Source organism: Dipodomys spectabilis, unplaced genomic scaffold (assembly GCF_019054845.1).
Source record: "Dipodomys spectabilis isolate Male_0828 unplaced genomic scaffold, ASM1905484v1 ptg000002l, whole genome shotgun sequence".
In the NCBI taxonomy this organism is placed as follows: Eukaryota; Metazoa; Chordata; class Mammalia; order Rodentia; family Heteromyidae; genus Dipodomys; species Dipodomys spectabilis.
Genome location: NW_024870679.1, coordinates 56,429,481 through 56,448,318, shown reverse-complemented (window position 1 = coordinate 56,448,318; position 18,838 = coordinate 56,429,481). Strand labels below are relative to the sequence as shown.

Genomic DNA, 18,838 nt, shown 5'->3' with positions numbered 1-18,838 from the left:
AAATATATTACCAAGTGACAAAATCACATGGCAGACCTTTAAGGCACAGGCACACACACACACAGAAATATACATGCTTTATATAATTTTTTTTTTTTTTTGGTGTTGGGTTTGAACTCAAGGCCTTGGTCTTGCTAGCCACATTCTATGTTTTGCTTGCTATTTTTTTTTTTTTTTGGTCGGTCAAGGGGCTTGAACTCTGGGCTTGGGTGCTATCCCTCAGCTCTTCAGTTCAAGGCGAGTGCTCTACTGCTTGAACCACAGTGCCACTTCCAGTTTTCTAGTGGTTTATTGGAGATAAAAGTCTCATGGACTTTCCTGCTCGGGCTGGCTTTGAACAGTGATCCTCAGATCTCAGCCTCCTGAGTAGCTAGGATTATATGCATGAGCAACTGGCTCCCGGCTTTGCTTGCTTGCTATTTTTAAACTGTATTTTTTGTCTATTTCCTTTCTTTTCCTTCCTTCCTTCCTTCCTTCCTTTCCTTCCTTCCTCCTTCCTTCCTTCCTTCCTTCCCACAGTGGATCAAACCAGGGCACTGCACTTGTTTTGCCACTGAGCTACATCCCATCCCTGCTTGTTATTTTATTTTTTTTTTGGTCGTGGGGCCTGAACTCTGGGTCTGGGCGCTGTCCCTCAGCTCTTCAGCTCAAGGCTAGCGCTCTACCACTTGAGCCACAGCGCCACTTCTGGCTTTTTGCTTTTTTTGCTTATGTGGTGCTGAGGAATCGAACCTAGGGCCTCAAGCGTGCAAGGCAAGCGCTCTACCACTGAGCCACCTTCCCAACCCACCTGCTTATTTTTGATAGAATCTTAGTAACTTTTTCTGGCCGCAAACCTCAATGATTCCACTCTTAACCTTCCAAGTAGCTAGAACTACAAATAGCATGACACCTGAGCCAGACACATATTTCTTTTCTCTTTCCTCGGTTTTTTCTTTTCTTGTGGTACGGGGACTAAAACCTAGAGCCTTGGGCATGTTAGGCAAGCACTCTACACTGAGCAATATCTCTAATACATTAATCCATAAGTGAAAGAAACTACTCAGCATATCCTTTTTTTTTTTTTCAGTCTTATGGGTTAATCTCAGGGTCTTAAACTTGCTATCAAATACTGTTCAACTTGAACCAAATATCCAGCCTACAAAATTAGTCTGAAAAGGCTACATACATTCTATGATCCCAATTATATACCATTCTGAAAAAGGCAAAATATGGAAATAATAAGATGAGCTCAAGAAGAAAAGGGGAATGATGAATAAATGGGTTAAGCACAGGAGTTTTACAGCAGTGGACAGTAATAGGATACATAACATGCATTTATCAAAATCCTTGACAGTGAACCTTAATATTAACTACAGAACAATGTATTTTTTTCAGAGGATTTTAGTTACAGATAATGTATTGATACTGGCTCGTCAACTGTACATGCCACATTAAGGAAAAATGTAAATAATGAGGTAAATTGTGTTATATGGGAAGGTAGTATATAGAAACTGATCTTTCTGCTATAAAAAACAGTCAATTACTTTTTAAAGTGGCTATGTCTAAGCATCTAGACTGGGGACATATATGGCTAAGCAACAGGCTGTCCTCTTTTAAGGTGAATATATAAATTTGTATATGAAGTGCTTTGTCTACATAAACAAAGTCTCAAGTTTCCTCATCTCACCTCAAAATGTGCACTTTATTCTTCCTCTCTCTCTCTTTTTTTTTTTTTGTCAGTCATAAGACTCAGATCCTGGGAGCTTTCCCTAAGCTTTTTTTTATTCAAGGCTAGTACTTTACCACTTTGAGCCATAGGTCCACTTCTGTTTTTCTTTCTTTTTTTCTTTCTCTCTTCCTTCCTTCCTTCCTTCCTTCCTCTCTCTCTCTCTCTCTCTCTCTCTCTCTCTCTCCTTCTCTCTCTTTCTTTCTTTCTTCTTTTTTTTTTTTTTTTGGTCAGTTATGGGGCTTGAACTCTGGGCCTGGGCTCTGTCTCTCAGCATTTCACTCAAGGCTAAGGTTCTACCACTTGAGCCACGGCACCACTTCTGGTTTTCTGGTGGCTTATTGAAGATAAGAGTCTCACGGACTTTCCTGCCAGGGTTGGCTTTGAACTGCGATCCTCAGATCTCAGCCTTCTAAGTAGCTAGGATTACAGGCCTGATCCGCTGATGCCTAGCCACTTCTGTTTTTCTAATGGTTATTGGAGGTAAGAGTTCCACAAAGTTTTCCTGCCCGACCAGCTTCAAACCTTGATCCTAAGATCTCAGTCTCCTGAATAGTAAGGATTATAGGTGTTAGCCACCTGTGCCCAGCTTATTCTCAATTTTTAATATGTGAGTGTGTGTGTGTGTGTGTGTGTGTGTGTGCACGCGTGCGTGTACGCGCACACCAGTCCTAGGGCTTGAACTCAGGACCTGGGGACAGTCACTGAGCTTTTTTGCTCTAGGTTAGCACTCTACCACTTGAGCCACACTTTCACCTCCAGATTTTTGATGATTAATTGGAAATAAGAATCTTATGTAGGGGGCTGAGAAGGTGGCTCAGTGGTAGAGTGCTTGCCTTGCATGTATGAGGCCCTGGGTTTGATTCCTCAGCACCGCATACACAGAAAAAGCTGGAAGTAGAGCTGTGGCTCAAATGGTAGAGTGCTAACCTTGAGCTGAAGAGCTGAGGGACAGTGCCCAGGCCCAGAGTTCAGGCCCCACAATCAACCAAGAAAAAAAAAAAAAAAGAATCTTATGTACATTCCTGCCTGGGCTGGCTTTGACTCTCAACCCTCAGACCTCAGCTTTCTGAGTAGCTAGGATTATAGGCATGAGCGTGGCAGGACAAATATTTCTAATAATATTTAATTGTGTAGGTATTTTAAAATTAAACTAAAAGGTGTCATAATACTTTATAAAAACATAGTTTTATACAGTTCTTATAAAATTTCATATACCTTTACTAAGAAACACTAATTCAAATTAAATACATAGATTAGGGACTGACATATGCATATTATGTAAATTATGTGACATTTTGTAACTATGTTTATAAATGCTCAAAATGGGTCAGACATCTATAACCTCAAATGTTTGAGGAGGAACCTTTGGAGACTCATTAAAAATTAATTTAGATCATGTTTCAATATGTTACTTTGATATTATACATGCCATTAAGTAATTTTTTTTTTTTTTTTTACAAAAGTGACGAAGATCATGAGTACCTAAAGGGACCTTAAAGAAGCTAGGAATTAATCAAAAAAGGAAACAGTAATTATCAAACAAAATCCTAAATGTAGCTCACTTAACAGACACCTTGAAAAATAGCACTCCAATTTAACTGGGATAACTTCCAGATAATACACTTTGAGCAAAGCACATTTCAAAATCTCACAGCGAAATCTCAGCTCATCAGTTAAGTTCAGCAATCATCTCAGAGACAAATCAGTGCCAAAAAATTCTTTACACTGCTTTCTTTTTTAGAACTACAAGGGAAAAGGAGAACATCTATGTAGTCTCCCTATTTACAGAAGAGGAAACAAGAGACCAGAGCTTTATACACTCCATACAGGTCTGCTTTTCCACTCTTTCTGATTACGGTTTTCTTTACTGTCTATGGAATGGAATGGAAGTATGCTGCTAATGATTGTAGTAAAAAGCAATCTGATTTTCATTACACTTTTTAGAATTAAAGTAGAAAAATAATATGGGTATGTGAAATGGTATATAATATTGTCACTAAATCTTCCTTCTTTCAATGACTTGGTGTCAATGATGTTCCTTTGTTCAAGAAAAATGAAGTTTGTCTTGAGTGCTACTTTCCTAGGACCTTTATCTGGTATAATTCTGTTCATATTTGGCCCTTGGATTTTCAATGTGCTCCTAAAGTTTGTTTCTTCTAGATTGGCGTCCATAGGGTCTACAAATGGCCTTAGAAAGGAGCCTCAAATAAAATGGGCTTCAAAGTTTTACCATGGTTCCCTAAAATAGCACAAAAACCATATCCCATTCATCTACAAGATCCTTCCTCTGCCCTCACTCAGCAGGAAAATTACCTGGAGCTGACATTGTCCCTGTTTCCTAACAAGAGTGAGGGTTTTCATCCAAGAAAGGGATGAGGGAATCAAAACAGAACTGTTAGGTAGACAGGGACAAAAAATGGTGGATATAATATGTGGCAGATATATAATAAATGACATGGACTTTCTTATTCCTATAGTGCTTTGGGTTCCTGCTCAAATGGTTTCCTTCTCATAATGCCTTGAACAACCAGTCAACCATTGAAAATAACCTGGGTGACTCATGCACAAGCCAATCAAGCAAGGAAGATATAGGAGGAGCCTTGTACTATAAAATTTCCCTTCAACAAAAGAAAGAAAGAAAGAAAGAAATGTACTCATTAAAAGAAAAAAGCCAGAAGTGGCGCTGGGGCTCAAGTGGTAGAGCGCTAGCCTTGAGCTGAAGAGCTGAGGGACAGTGCCCAGGCCCAGAGTTCAGGCCCCACGACCGGACCCCCCCCCCCCCAAAAAAAAAATGCCCTCCAAGAGGATTCCACTGGACTCCTTTATAGAGTCCCTCTCTGAATGGTACTTTTTGCTAGAAACTTAAGGTAAACCTTGCCGACTGATCACCCAGGAATCATTCTCTTCCTTTCATCTATTAGCAGAATTCTAATGTTTTCAGGCAACACAGTGCTAAATCCCAGGAAATAAATGAGATTAGCCAAGCCTGGCAATCCTGATTCCTTTTGTTAGTAAATTGTCTAAGATGTGTGCTCTAGAATTGACCAATGAGTTGAAGGAAGTTGCTAGGATTACTTCCTCCCAGGTATGAATGTAGCAAGATGAGAAAGCTCTTTGTCCCTGAACACGTTTCTTACCACTTTGGATTTATCTTATTGGACCTGGTACTTAGAACTGAACCACTACTATCTTTTTTTTTTTTTTTGGTCAGTCATGGGGCTTGAACTCAGGGCTTGGGCACTAGTTCTCAGCTCTTCAGCTCAAGGCTAGCACTTTACTGCTTGAGCCACAATGCCACTTCCGGCTTTTTTTTCTTATGTGGTGCTGAGGAATTGAACCCAGGGCCTCATGCATGCAAGGCAAGCACTCTACCACTGAGCCACCATCCCAGCCCTTGAGACTCCATCTGATTGAAGTTGGGTGTGGTTGTTCATACCTGCTACCAACCCAGCTGTGGCAGGCAGTGCAAAATAGGATCACACTTCAGATGTGGCCCAGGCAAAAAGAAAGAACTAATCTCAAAATAATCAGCACACACAAAAAAAGGCTGAAGATGGCTCAGCAGGAGAGCACTGCCTAGCAAGCTCAAGACCTTGATTTCACATTCAAGTTCCACAAAACAAAACAAAAATATCCTATTCAACTGTATTACTCGCTAACATCTGGGGAGAACCTAGAAATATTATTAATCTTACAACTTTGTTGTAAGGATCTATAGCCTTCCACTCTATTTTCTATTTAGTTTTTTTTTTTTGCGGGGGGGGGGGGGGGGGGTCCTGGTCGTGGGAGCTATTCCTCAGCTCTTCAGCTAAGGCTAAGGCTCTACCACTTGAGCTACAGCGACACTTCTGGCTTTTTTCTATGCTTATGTGGTGCTGAGGAATCAAACCCAGGGCCTCAGGCATGCAAGGCAAGCACTCTACCACTGAGCCATCTTCCTAGCCCCTCTATTTTCTATTTATAAGGGAGGAAAAACAAAAACACGTGTGTCAATATAAATTCCCAAAATATCTGGTAAATATCATGGCAAAAATAAGATGATTTCTAAGCAAAAAAAAAAAAGATAATTTTTAAAAGTGGTAACAGCCAATTTTTAAGAACTATGAAACAGGAAGTCAATCATAAATATTTCCTAAACTGTAAGAACTTCCTTATTTCAAACTATTGCATTTAACCATGTTTCTATCAATATAAAAACCACAAAATTTACTCTTCCTCAATTACAGCTCTTCACATAGAAACTGATACAACATATATTCTGGAGACAACAGAAAAAATTATATCCACTGTCTAAGAATCAACAAAGTCATACTTTGCATAGAAACTCATTAGAACTGAGGGTTTTTTTTAAAGTTATTTATATCAGGCATAGTGATGCAGGCCTATAAGCTCAGCTACTCAAGAGGTAGAAGTAGGATGATCCTGAGTTTGAAGCCTACCAAAACACAGTTAGCTTTCTCTAGCTTTTTTTTTTTGGTAGGTCATGGGGCTTGAACTCTGGGCTTGGGCGCTGTCCTTCAGCTCAAGGCGTGATCTCTACCGCTTGAGCTACGGCGGCACTTCCGGTTTTCTAGTGGTTTATTGGAGATAGGAGTCTCATGGAGTTTCCTGCCCGGGCTGGCTTTGAACCTTGATCCTCAGATCTCAGCCTCCTGAGTAGCTAGGATTACAGGCGTGAGCCACCAGTGCCCGGTTGCTATCTCTATCTCTTACAAGCAGAAGTGTTAGGGCATAGCTCAAGTTGTAGAGCACTTGCCTAACATGCATGAGGCCCTGGGATCCATCCCTAGAATGGGGGTTGGGAAAAGAGTATTATAGTATGTCAACCATAAGTATATTTACCTAATATTGCCTTAATTAATTTTTGTTTTCTTTTATGACTAATTTTCACTGTGTAGGCCATACTGGTTTCAAACTTAGATAGTCTTCCTGCATCAATCTCATCAAGTGCTAGAATTACAGGGTGTATCACCATGCCCAGACTCTAATTAATTTCTATTTGAGCAATACAGCATGAACATGCAATGTTTCTGAGCTGATAACATGCAACTTACCTTCCCACATGCTCGACAATGATGCCTCCTTTTGGTGAACGTGAACCGTGCTTCACACTTCATGCAATTTGGAGCCTGGGAATCTGGTACCCATACTGGAGCCACCTCACCTAGAGTGGTAAATGGCTTTCTGGCAGAAATTCCAAACTGACTAGCTCTGAGATCATTATCTGGGCTATCTGGGGCTACTGCAAGGCACGGTCTACTGGGGATCTCAGCCTCATAACTTTCTAAATGTTCCCCATTTGTATCAGCAATAGAGTTATTTCCCATAGATGCACTGCCTACATTGGTTGCTGTGTTCTCCCCTAACTTTGCTTTCCCAAGAATATCATTTTTGTTTTTAATGTTATTTCCACTGTTCACAGGAAGGTCATTTTGTAAATGGTCTGATAATGGCTTTGGAATTTGAAGTTTAAGATTAGAAGGTTGCTTAGGTCTTGCACCACCAAAAGGAACACTGATAGTTTGCAGGTTTGCTACTATCTTGGGGGAAGACTGCCCATGTACTGAAGAAACTTGACTAGGGAAATTATGTAAATAATTTTTCTTCATCAGGTCCCCAGTGCTATTTAAAAGTAGTCCACTCCCTTCTGTGGCCTCATTTCCTCTCTGATCATAAATATTTGAGTAGCATTCTGACTTGCTCTCTTCTATTTCCTTTTCTTCGGTTACGGAATCTTCTTTGGAGGGTAAAGTCTTTGGAACAAAAGAAACAACTGGGCTCTGCATTCCATAGGAATCACAACCATTAGACAGGGAATTTGCTGGTGTATCTACAATTGTGGAGAAATCACATCCTTCACTTTGACTTGTGTAAGTTCCTTGGCTATCAAGACCTGCATCTGCCATTCCAGCACATTCCCCTTCACTATCACCATTAGTGTCCTCAAGCTGTAAAAACTTTTGATTTTCTTCATTTACTTGGCTATCACTCATCTCATTTAGCTTAGTCAATTTCCAATTAGTCATCTCCTGAGGGCCAGAGAAATGCTCTGTCAATTTAGGAAATTCTGTAGTGCCAAGAATTTCTTCATGCTCATAAACTTCATTTTCATCAGCCCTAACTTCACTAGGCACAACACAACCTGAAGATTGTTTGCAGTTATCATCCCTTTGGGACCCATTTTTCATGTCTGGTTTGAGATATGAAGATAAGCCAGACAAGTGTTGTTCTTCAGCTGTTCTCTCCTCTGTTGGCTTTTTTTCTGTCAAAATCTCCTCACTCAAATGGGAAAGAGAGCTTAGACTCCCTGGATCTGTCCTAGGAGAGCTGGTTTTGCCTGTAAGACCCTCATCTGGAGGATTGTCCTCTTGTTTGTTAGCAGCAGGATCTCCATCTGTTCCCTGGGATGAGATCACTGAATCAACTGTTAAACCTGTAATCACAGACATAGAAGGGTCTCTACTTATATTTTCATCATCCTTTAACTGTACTGGGGAACAGGCACTGGCTATATTATCAGATGGAGTACCATACAAGTGGTTAACAGAATCCCCCTCTGTTTTTGGTCTATTCAATGGATCCATTAGTTTCTCTGAGTTCATATCTTTTTCAGTGGACCCATTCATACTAAAACTAAATTGATCAGTTTGTCTATTTTCATTATCCAGTGAACAACTAAAAGAATCCATGAGGGATTGACTATTATAATTATTACAATCCTGAAGTTCACTTTGTAATGTCCTTTTATCACAGTTATGCATGACAGCTACAACAAGAACATTCTTATCATCTGGCAGACAAGTTAGATTTCCACATTTCTTCTCTCCCACTTCAACAGCACTGCACTGAGCATCCAGAGTACAGTTTCTCTTCATTAACTGATCTTCTGCAATGGCATTTTCATCAATCCACATTGTGGCAATTTCTGGATTTAGACTACAGTCCTGTCCATTAGCACATGTATCTTCTTCCTCCCTGGTCACTGTTGTTGGATGCGCCAGGGAGAAGACTTTCAATGGTGATTGTGATTCACTAGAAACTGCAGGTTCATTCACATTGGCCAGCGTAGGATTAAATGATAGTCGATGAGAAGAGGACTCTAAAATCTTATTCCACTTTGTGTCCAATAAAGTAGGAGAAATTGTTTCATCTAGAAAAAATAAGTAGTTACAATAAGTTTGTTAGTAAAACTGGGGCTACTAGAACTATATTAATAAACATTTCCACTTATACACTAAAATATTCTTAGAGATATGAAGGTTATGAAAATGTATTTAAGACAATTATGAAATTATGTAATTATAATCACCAAATGAAAATACCTCAGAACATTTTAAACAAGTAAAGAATTCTACTTTAATTAGTAACATAACTAAACTGATCTCCAGACTCAGAAAGGAAAGCATTCTCTGAATGTCCATGCATAAGGCAGGAGCACATAGACTAATACAAAATGGGGTGAGGCTAAGGGGACAGAAAAAAGTACATAGCAGTTGTGTAGGCAGAAAAATGATGTAATTTTCTGTGGACAGTGAATGTTATTTCATTTAAACTGTGATGGGATGTGGGTAATATGGCTATCTCCACTTGTCAAAACTGTACAAGTTGGCCAGGCATGCAGGCATCTGCCTGTAGACATAGTTACTTGGGTGGTAAGATGGGAGGATCACTTGAGCTCACAAGTTCATAAAGCGGTTTAGGCAACATAGTGAGACCCTGTCTCAAAACAAAGCAAAAGTCAAAAATTACAGTAATGGCTAGGCACCAGTGGCTCACGCCTGCAATCCTAACTACTCAGGGGGCTGAGATCTGAGGATCCGAGTTCAAAGCCAGCCTGGGCAGAAAAGTCCATGAGACTTTTATCTCCAATTAAATCACCAGACAACTGAAAGTGGCACTACGGCTCAAGTGGTAGAGTGCACGCCTTGAGCTGAAGAACTCAGGGATAGCTCCCAGGCCCAGAGTTTAAGCCCATGACTGACAAAAAATAAAAATAAAAAATTACAGTAAAGATTTGTATGTATTAGTGCATATAAAGTTTACCTATAAAAACTTTTTTAAATGCCAAAACTTTTAAAAAATGCATAGTATTATCTATAATCCTAGCCACCATTCAAGGCCAGCCCAAGGAAAAGGTTAGTAAGATCCCCTCAGAAAAACAAATAAAGCATAAAGAGCTGGAGGTGGCTGAAGTGGAAGCATACTTGCATAGCAAGTTGAAAGCTCTAAATTCAAATCCCAGAACCATTACAAAGAAAACATTTACAAAAATGAAACAGAAACTGAAATACAAAGGAAAGTATGAGACAAAAATGTCAGCATGTGAATTCACAATTAAAGGTGAATGATACGTATACTGAGAATTAATATACTATTATCTTTTTACATATTTTAATATTTTCCATTGTAAGTTTTTTAAAATTTACTATAGTATGTGAAGTCCTGTAACCATGTCACAACACATTATTGAATTAGATTCATATTTCTACTATCTGAGAATACTGGCAAAAAAATGTCAACTTATCTTATTAAACTTAGTCTATCAATAAATGTAATTTTATATCAAATTTGTTCCTTTTGTGAATTTTTTTTGTTTTTATAAAGGTGATGTACAGAGGGTTACAGTTACATAAGTCAGGTAAAGAGTACATGTTTTTTGGGGGGTCCGGTCATGGGGCCTGAACTCTGGGCCTGGGTGCTGTCCCTCAGCTCTTCAGCTCAAGGCTAGCACTCTACCACTTGAGCCATAGCACTACTTCTGGCTTTTTTCTTTTTGCTTATGTGGTGCTGAGGAATCGAACCCAGGGCCTCATGCATGCAAGGCAAGCGCTCTACCACTGAGCCACCTTCTCAGCCGGAAGAGTACATTTCTTTTTAGACAGTGTCACCCCTTCCTTTGCTCTGTTTTTCCCTCTCATCCCCATCCACATTTTCAGATAGTGTTAGTGAATATCACTGCTACATTTGTTTATCCCTTGTCCCTCCCATTTCTGTGCCCTACCTCTTGCCCTCCCAAAGACAGATAACGAACAAATAAGACCAAAAACAAAACAAAAACAGAGAAAAAACTACTTCTATTCTTTTTTTTCATTGGTCGTGGGGCTTGAACTCTGGGCCTGGGTGCTGTCCCTGAGCTCTTCAGCTCAAGGCTACCGCTCTACCACTTCTGGTTTTTCTGGTGTTTAATTGGAGATAAGAGTCTCACAAACTTTCCTGCCTAGGCTGAGTCTGAACCTCAACTCTCAGATCTCAGCCTCCTGAGTAGCTAAGATTACAAGTGTAAGCCACCAGCCCCTGGCCTATTCACTTTTTATCAGATCATAATTATGATAGCTAAGTTATTCTCCCAGGTTATAGAATTATTTTGTAGGTCAAAGTAAAATAAAGAAATAGGAAATGATGGACTTGATGCCTTTCCTGTTCTCTTACTCTAACTGATAATAATGGTGCTGAAATTATGCAGATATATTTACAATAATTATCAAACCATGCATAGCACCTTCTTAAGATCTTTATTAAAGCCTTTAGTATACTATTACACAATAATTTATTTGTATTCACTGAATGAAGATAAATGATTTCTGAAGCAGAAGCCATTTTGTTCTACCAGTATAAGTCCTCATGGTGCATAGGTATACAATAAATATACAGTGAGTCTCTACTATAATAAAATCATTGGTTTTATGATACATTAAGATTAAATGATGGTTGGCACCATTACAAAATATATAATGTAGCTGGGAATATGAGATATAGATACAATTGAAATGAATACCTAATAAGCAGTACAGGGTAGCCTCTGTATCTCTAAACTCCATGTGGAAACAGAAAATCAATTCAGAGAAAAGGTATCTTTTCAGTATGAGTTAAGTGAGCTCTAATTCATGACAGCAAGAACTGGAGTAGGCTTCAAAACACCTAAATCTGGAAAAGAAACTGTAACTAAGGGAACAAGCAAAAGTATAACCCCAAACAGAAGGATTTAAAAGAGCTAAGTAAATTTGCTCCAGGGTCTCATACCTGTAATCCTAGCTACTCAGAAGGCTGAGATCTAAGGATCACAGCTGGAAGCCAGTGGGGGAGGAAAGTCTGAAAGACTCTCATCTCCAAAAAAGTACTCAGAAAAAGCTGGAAGTGGTGTTATGGCTCAATGATAAGAGTGCTATCCTTGAGCAAAAGCTCAAGGACAGTGGCTCAGGCCCAGAGTTCAAGCCCCAGCATGGGCAGAAAAAGAAAAGAAAAGAAAAAAGAAATATGATATAGTTACAACCAACAGGTAGTGTTTAGAAATCTTTTTCCTTATAAAGGAATTATTTTTTGTAAATCTATGATGTACTGCTATGTTTACAGATTCAAAAAAGTATACTTTAAAATATTACATACAAAGTACCCAACTAGAAACTACAGAACACACACACACACACACACACACGCACGCACGCACGCACGCACGCACGCACGCACGCACACCCCTAATAGTTTTATGAGGTCAATGGTATTCTGGCTTTCTTTTTTTTTTGCGGGGGGGGGGGGTCCAGTTGTGGGGCCTGAGCTCTGGGCCTGGGCGCTGTCCCTCAGCTCTTTAGCTCAAGGCTAGCGCTCTACCACTTGAGCCACAGCGCCACTTCCGGCTTCTTTCTTTTGCTTATGTGGTGCTGAGGAATCGAACCCAGGGCCTCAGGCATGCAAGGCAAGCGCTCTACCACTGAGCCACCTTCCCAGCCCTAAATCAATGGTATTCTGAATGCATACTATTCACATGGTTAGGTTTAACACTTGCCTAGACATCTCACAACTTAAACAATTGCAATACACAGAGGATTGAAGAATGTATTACAAAAATATTTGTATCAATGGCTGAATCTCAGAGGATGACATACTTTCTGGCCTGGTATTTAGAAAGCATACTTCAATCCAACAAAATCCCTAATCATTTAGATTTCACATTTACATGAATCAGGAATGAGCCAAGGGAAATGAGATAGAACTGAGTCATAAATGATTATGAGCAAGTCATTCCAGATATCTTTCCAGGTATCATACCCCTTATACTTATTATTCCATATTCTTTTTTTCTTTTTTCTTTTTTTTTTTTGGTCAATCATGGGGCTTAAACTCTGGGACTGGGCACTGTCCCTCAGCAATTCAGCTCAAGGCTAGCATTCTACCACTTGAACCAGAGTGCTACTTCTGGCTTTTTTTTTTTTTTTAATATTTTTATTATCCTTTCTTTCTTTTTTTTTTTTTTCAGTTGTGGGGTCTGAACTGTGGGCCTGGGCATTGTACCTCAGCCCTTCAGTTCAAGGCTAGCACTCTACCACTTAGGCCACAGCGCTACTTCCAGCTTTTTCTGTGTATGTATGTGGTGCTGAGGAATCGAACCCAAAGCCTCAGACATGCAAGGCAAGCGCTCTACCACTGAGCCACCTTCCCAGCCACTTCTGGCTTTTTCTGCTTATGTGGTGCTGAGGAATTGATCCCAGGGCCTCATGAATACAAGGCAAGCACTTTACCACTGAGCCATCTTCCTAGCCCATATCCCATATCTGTTTTTATTTCTTTTCGTTTCTTTTTTTTGTTGGTCCTGGGGCTTGAACTCAGGGCCTGGGTACTGTCCTTGAGCTCTTTTTGTTCAAGGCTATCACTCTACCACTTTGAGCCACAGCGCCACTCCTGATTTTCTGGTGGTTAATTGGAGATAAGAATCTCACACTTGGGCTGGGAAGGTGGCTCAGTGGTAAGCGCTTGCCTTGCATGCATGAGACCCTGCGTTCGATTCCTTAGCACCACATAAGCAAAAAAAAAAAGAAAAAAGCCAGAAGTGGCACTGTGCTCAAGTGGTAGAGCGCTAGCCTTGAGCTAAAGAGCTGAGGGACAGTGCCCAGGCCCAGAGGTCAGGCATCACAACCGGACCAAAAAAAAAAGAATCTCACACTTTCCTGCTAGGGCTGCCTATGAACCATGATCCTCAGAGCTCAGCCTCCTGAGGAGTTAGGATTACAGGGGTGAGCCACCAGTGCCCCACGGTATTGAAGCTTTTAAACTCAGAGTCTCAGACTTACTAGGCAGGCACTCTAAACTTAGCCAGCTTACCCCTTCTTACTCCAGTTATTTTTCATATAGTGTTACAGGCATGTGCCACGACTCCTAGCCTGAGAAATTAGTTTTGATTTGGTTACTTTGGGTCTATCGAAGTCTTAAATAGAACATGGGCTGGGCTCTAGTGGCTCACACCTGCAATCCTAGCTACTGGGGAAGCTGAGATCTGAAGATTGAGGTTGAAAGCCAGCTAGGGCAGGAATGTCCATGAGACTCTTATCTCCAATTTACCACCAGAAAACCAGAAGTGGCGCTGTGGTTCAAGTGGTAGAGAGCCTGCCTTGAACTGAAGAGCTTAGGGACAGTGCCTAGGCCTAGAATTCAAGCTCTATGACCGACAAAAACAAAAACAAACACAAAACCTGAAGATTAGGAAGTCTACTTTCTTGAGGTTGTTTTTGTTTTTTTTTTTGGTAGGTCCTGGGGCTTGAACTCTCGGCCTGAGCGCTGTCCCTCAGCTCTTCAGCTCAAGGCTGGCACTCTACTAGTTGAGCCACAACACCACTTCTGGCTTTTTCTGCTTACGTAGTGCTGAGGAATTAAACCCAGGGCCTCATGCGTACAAGGCAAGAACTCTAGCACTGAGCCACATTCCCAGCCTTGAGGTTGTTTTAAACATTAAATTACATGATCCATATACCTGGCACATAAAATAAAAATATTTCTTCCTCTAATAATCATGTTAACATAATACTGTATTCTCTTATTTCAAATTCTCTTTATCATAAATCCAAACAGATTCAACGAAGTAAGTCTGTACCTTCGTTTTGTTCAAATTCATCTAACACCTTGTCCAGGTTATAAGCTTCTGCCTGGAAATAATTCTCCATCAGTGAGGAAACACAGCTTAAGAGACGTTTTTTTAAAGCCTAAAAAAGAGTAGATAAAAATTGGTATTGAGCCCTGAATTATTAAACTATAACTTATAAATCTTAAGTATAAAAGAATATAATCTCATAAAGCTACATAGACAATGCAAACAATAAAGCTTGTCATGCCCCTAAAGATTTTATTTTATTTTTGGTTGATCATGGAGCCTGAACTCTGGGCCTTGGCGCTGTCCCTCAGCCCTTCAGCTCAAGGCTAGCGTTCCTACCACTTAAGCCATAACGCCACTTCCAGCCTTTTCTGCTTATGTGGTACTGAGCAATCGAATCCAGGGCCTCATGCATGCAAGGCAAGCACTCTACCACTGAGCCACCTTCCCACCCACGCCCAAAGATCTTTAAGTTAGAAACTGAAGGACGACAATCATCAAAATATAGTTGGTCCTCTGAATCTGTGAGTTCCTGTATCTGCAGCCATAGCCAATCACAGATGGAAAATCTTTTGAAAGAAATCGCATCTGTACTGAATATGTACAAATATGATTTCTTGTCATTATTCTCTAAACAATATAACAAAACAATTCTTCACCAAGATTTTACATTTTATATGGTTTTATAATAATCTAAAGATGATTTGAGTATATAGGAGGATATGACACACATTATATAAAATACTACACAATTTCATATAAATGACTTGCATATCCATGGGTTTTGGAATCTGCAGGGGTATTTGTACAATTCCCCCACGGACACTGAGGGACAATCATAGAACTAAACAAAGAAGGCATACCTGTTCAACTCAATAGAGCATGCTTCAAAAGACCAATCTCAGATGTTGAGAAAATTATTGTTCTGCCTGGGATAAAAATACATTTCTAACAGAAGAGGAAGCTTTCAGAATTTTTGTCAACTGGGGAATGACAGGAAAGTATAAGCATGGAATAAAGGATGCTACTTGCTTTTTTCAATACTATTTCTTCTCTTTAATACTATTTCCTAGCTCCCTTAACTTATCTAAATGTTATCCTCTGGATGTAGATGCTAACTGTGTCAACTCTTTATCAGAATGCCAGGAGCCCATAGTGGGAGTTAAATAAATTATCCCACCCCTGTGTATGATTCCATTATCAGGATCTCTTTGCTTATCTATTTCCTTAATTTCTCAAAAAAATGTTTTTCAAACTGGAAACTTCACTTGTCTTCTTATTGCTATATACAAGATCGTCATATTACAATTTCCACAAAAAGTCTAAAGAAACAAGAAGGAAAATCAGAAATGTAATACCCTGCTATTATAAATGTTTAAATCAAATATAAAAAGTGACAAATGCTTTTTATTTATAATGTTTATTTTCTCTCATTTTATAAATAAGAAAATAAACTCAGGGAATTTAATTGACTTTTTTTTTTTTTTTTTTGGGTCCGGTCATGGGGCCTGAACTCTGGGCCTGGGCGCTGTCCCTCAGCTCTTCAGCTCAAGGCTAGCACTCTACTACTTGAGCCACAGCGCCACTTCCGGCTTTTTTTTTCTGCTTATGTGGTGCTGAGGAATAGAACCCAAGGCCTGATGCATGCAAGGCAAGCGCTCTACCACTGAGCCACCTTCCCAGCCCTTAATTGACTTTTTAAGTACTCCCCCCCCTCCAAGATGATAGATTAGATGAAATAGGCAGATAGATAGTGGTACAGGGTTAAAACTCAGAACTTTAAGCCTGCTTCGCCAAGAACAAATGTCTCCACTCCTTTTTGTTTTAGCCCTTTGAGACAGAGTCTCACATTTTGCCTGAATCAGTCTAGTCTGTGATTCTCTTGTGTTCAATTCTTGCTATAGCTGGGATGTCAGACATGGACTAGCATGCCCAGCTATTATGGCACATGGCTAGCGTTTCTTTTCCCTGTTGAAACAGTTTGACCCAGGCTGGCCTGGAACCTCTGTCTTGATCCCAGCCATTACGGAGCAAGAATGACAGACAGGAACAATGATTGAGATGGTTGAGATAACTGTCTTAATTTTTTGTTTGGACTAGCATCAGAATTGTAATCCTCAAATCCCCTCTTCCCACTGCTCAGGATTACAGGTGTGAGCTATTGGTACCTATTCCCAAGTTTATTTTATTTAAGTCAACTTACCTACCACCAGCATGTTCATCATTATAAAAAATTAAAGCTGGCACCAGTGGCTCACCCCTGTAATCCTAGCTGCTCAGGAGGCTGAGATCTGAGGATCAAGGTTCAAAGCCAGCCCAGGCAGGAATGTCTGTGAGACTTTTATCTCTAATTAACCACCAGAAAACCAGAAGTGGAGCTTTGGCTCAAGTGGTAGAGCACTCACCTTGAGCTAAAGAGCTTAGGGACAGTGCCCAAGCCTCACAACAACAACAACAAAAAAAAGTAAATAACCAAACTAACATACTTATTGTACATCTACTGTGTAAAGAGTATTTCAATTAATTAAAGTCTCAGAAATAACCCATAATGTCAAGGAGCTTATAGTTTACTTAGTAAACAATAAGAAAATTTAAGTAATAATGTTTTTAATAACAACTCAGTACAAGAAACAATATATCACCAGATGCTCTATGATTAATTTTTCAGATAAAACAGATAAGCACTACAAAATAAACATTACAGAAGTCCAAGAAGTTATTTAACTTCACTTTCTTGAGCTTGAGAGCTGCTATTTGTATGATTTTTTTTTTTTTTTTTTTGCCGGTTGTGGGGTCTGAACTCTGGGCCTGAGCACTGCCCCTCAGCTCTTCAGCTCAAGGCTAGTGCTTTACCACTTGAGCCACAGCACCACTTCTGGCTTTTTCTGCTTATGTGGTGCTGAGGAATCGAACCTAGGGCCTTATGCGTGCAAAGCAAGCACTCTACCACTGAGCCACCTTCCTAGCCCCTTGCATGATTTATTTTATTTATTCATTTATTTATTTATTTATTGCCGGTCAAGGGGCCTGAACTCTGGGTCTGGGCACTGTCCCTCAGCTCTTCACCTCAAGGCTAGTGCTCTACCACTGGAGCCACAGCACCACTTCTGGCTTTTTCTGCTTATGTGGTGCTAAGGAATAGAACCCAGGGCCTCATGATGCAAGGCAAGCACTCTACCACTGAGCCACCTTCCCAGCCCTTGTATGATTTTTTAAAGGCAAGGATTCTGTAAACCCCGGAAAGATTAGGATTCCTCTTATTCCACAATAATCTACTCTTTTTTTTTTTTTTTGGTCGGCTGTGGGGCTTGAACTCTGGGCCTGGGCGCTGTCCCTCAGCTCTTCAGCTCAAGGCGAGCGCTCTACCACTTAAGCTACAGCGCTACTTCCGGTTTTCTGGTGGTTTATTGGAGATAGGAGTCTCAGGGACTCTCCTGCCTGGGCTGGCTTTGAACCGCGATCCTCAGATCTCAGCCTCCTGAGTAGCTAGGATTACAGGCGTGAGCCACCAGCGCCCGGCTCTAATCTATTCTCTTGATCAGAGAAAAGAACATGGATTTGACAAATAGTGTTAGTGCTGGGCACTGGTGGCTCATGCCTATAATACTAGCAACTCAGGAGACTGAGATCTGAGGACTGAGGTTTGAAGTCAGCTAAGCAGCAGTAAATTGATTCTAAAAGGAGAGAGCCAGCCCTGCTTGAGAATTTAACAGTAATTTAAAAACACTTTCTTGTTCTGGATTAAAGCAGATCTTTCTAAACAAGTTTGTTTCTGGTTTAATGAGAGACGTTATAAAGAAAGTAAATAGAACATATGAATCAGCATTGCTTCCTATAGCTCTAGTTGTTTTCTCAAGGTCAGTTTCATAAAGAAATGAAAACATTGGTTTTCTTACCTTCTTCCCCTTATGCACGTGATAAGGAACAGCCTGCTCCTTGCTTACTCATGATGCTTGCTGCACCATCAGGCAGTCCTGATGATTCAGTATGCCCTGGCTGATCCTAAAGAAAACAGACTGCTCATTACATTTGCTAAAACAATAAGCCATAATTTTCATCATATAAATCTATCATCGCCAGACAAAAGCAATGGAGTTTAACAATAAACTATAATTATATTTTCAGCTTCAAAGACCTGCTTATAGGGAATTCAGCAGTATACAAATTTCATTGCCTAAGAAAGCCAAAAATTAAATGTGTCAAGGAAGAGTTAAGAATTTCTGCACACTCATGTTCAGTGGATAATACATGGTGAAACATCAAGAACAAGT

General features: G+C 40.1%; 1 protein-coding gene across 2 annotated transcripts in view; it reads right to left on the bottom strand.

Annotated features, from left to right (window-relative positions):
* Nucleotides 1-18,838, bottom strand: part of Zfyve9 (zinc finger FYVE-type containing 9) — a 115,461-nt gene that overhangs the window by 61,006 nt on the left and 35,617 nt on the right. For both annotated transcript variants that reach the window (XM_042679431.1, XM_042679439.1), the window contains exons 2-4: nucleotides 18,463-18,569; nucleotides 14,571-14,677; nucleotides 6,766-8,861 (exon numbers count right to left, since the gene is read on the bottom strand). In XM_042679431.1, coding sequence (XP_042535365.1) covers nucleotides 6,766-8,861; nucleotides 14,571-14,640 — 2,166 coding nt within the window. In that variant the 5' untranslated portion in view covers nucleotides 14,641-14,677; nucleotides 18,463-18,569. The remainder of the gene's footprint in view (nucleotides 1-6,765; nucleotides 8,862-14,570; nucleotides 14,678-18,462; nucleotides 18,570-18,838) is intronic.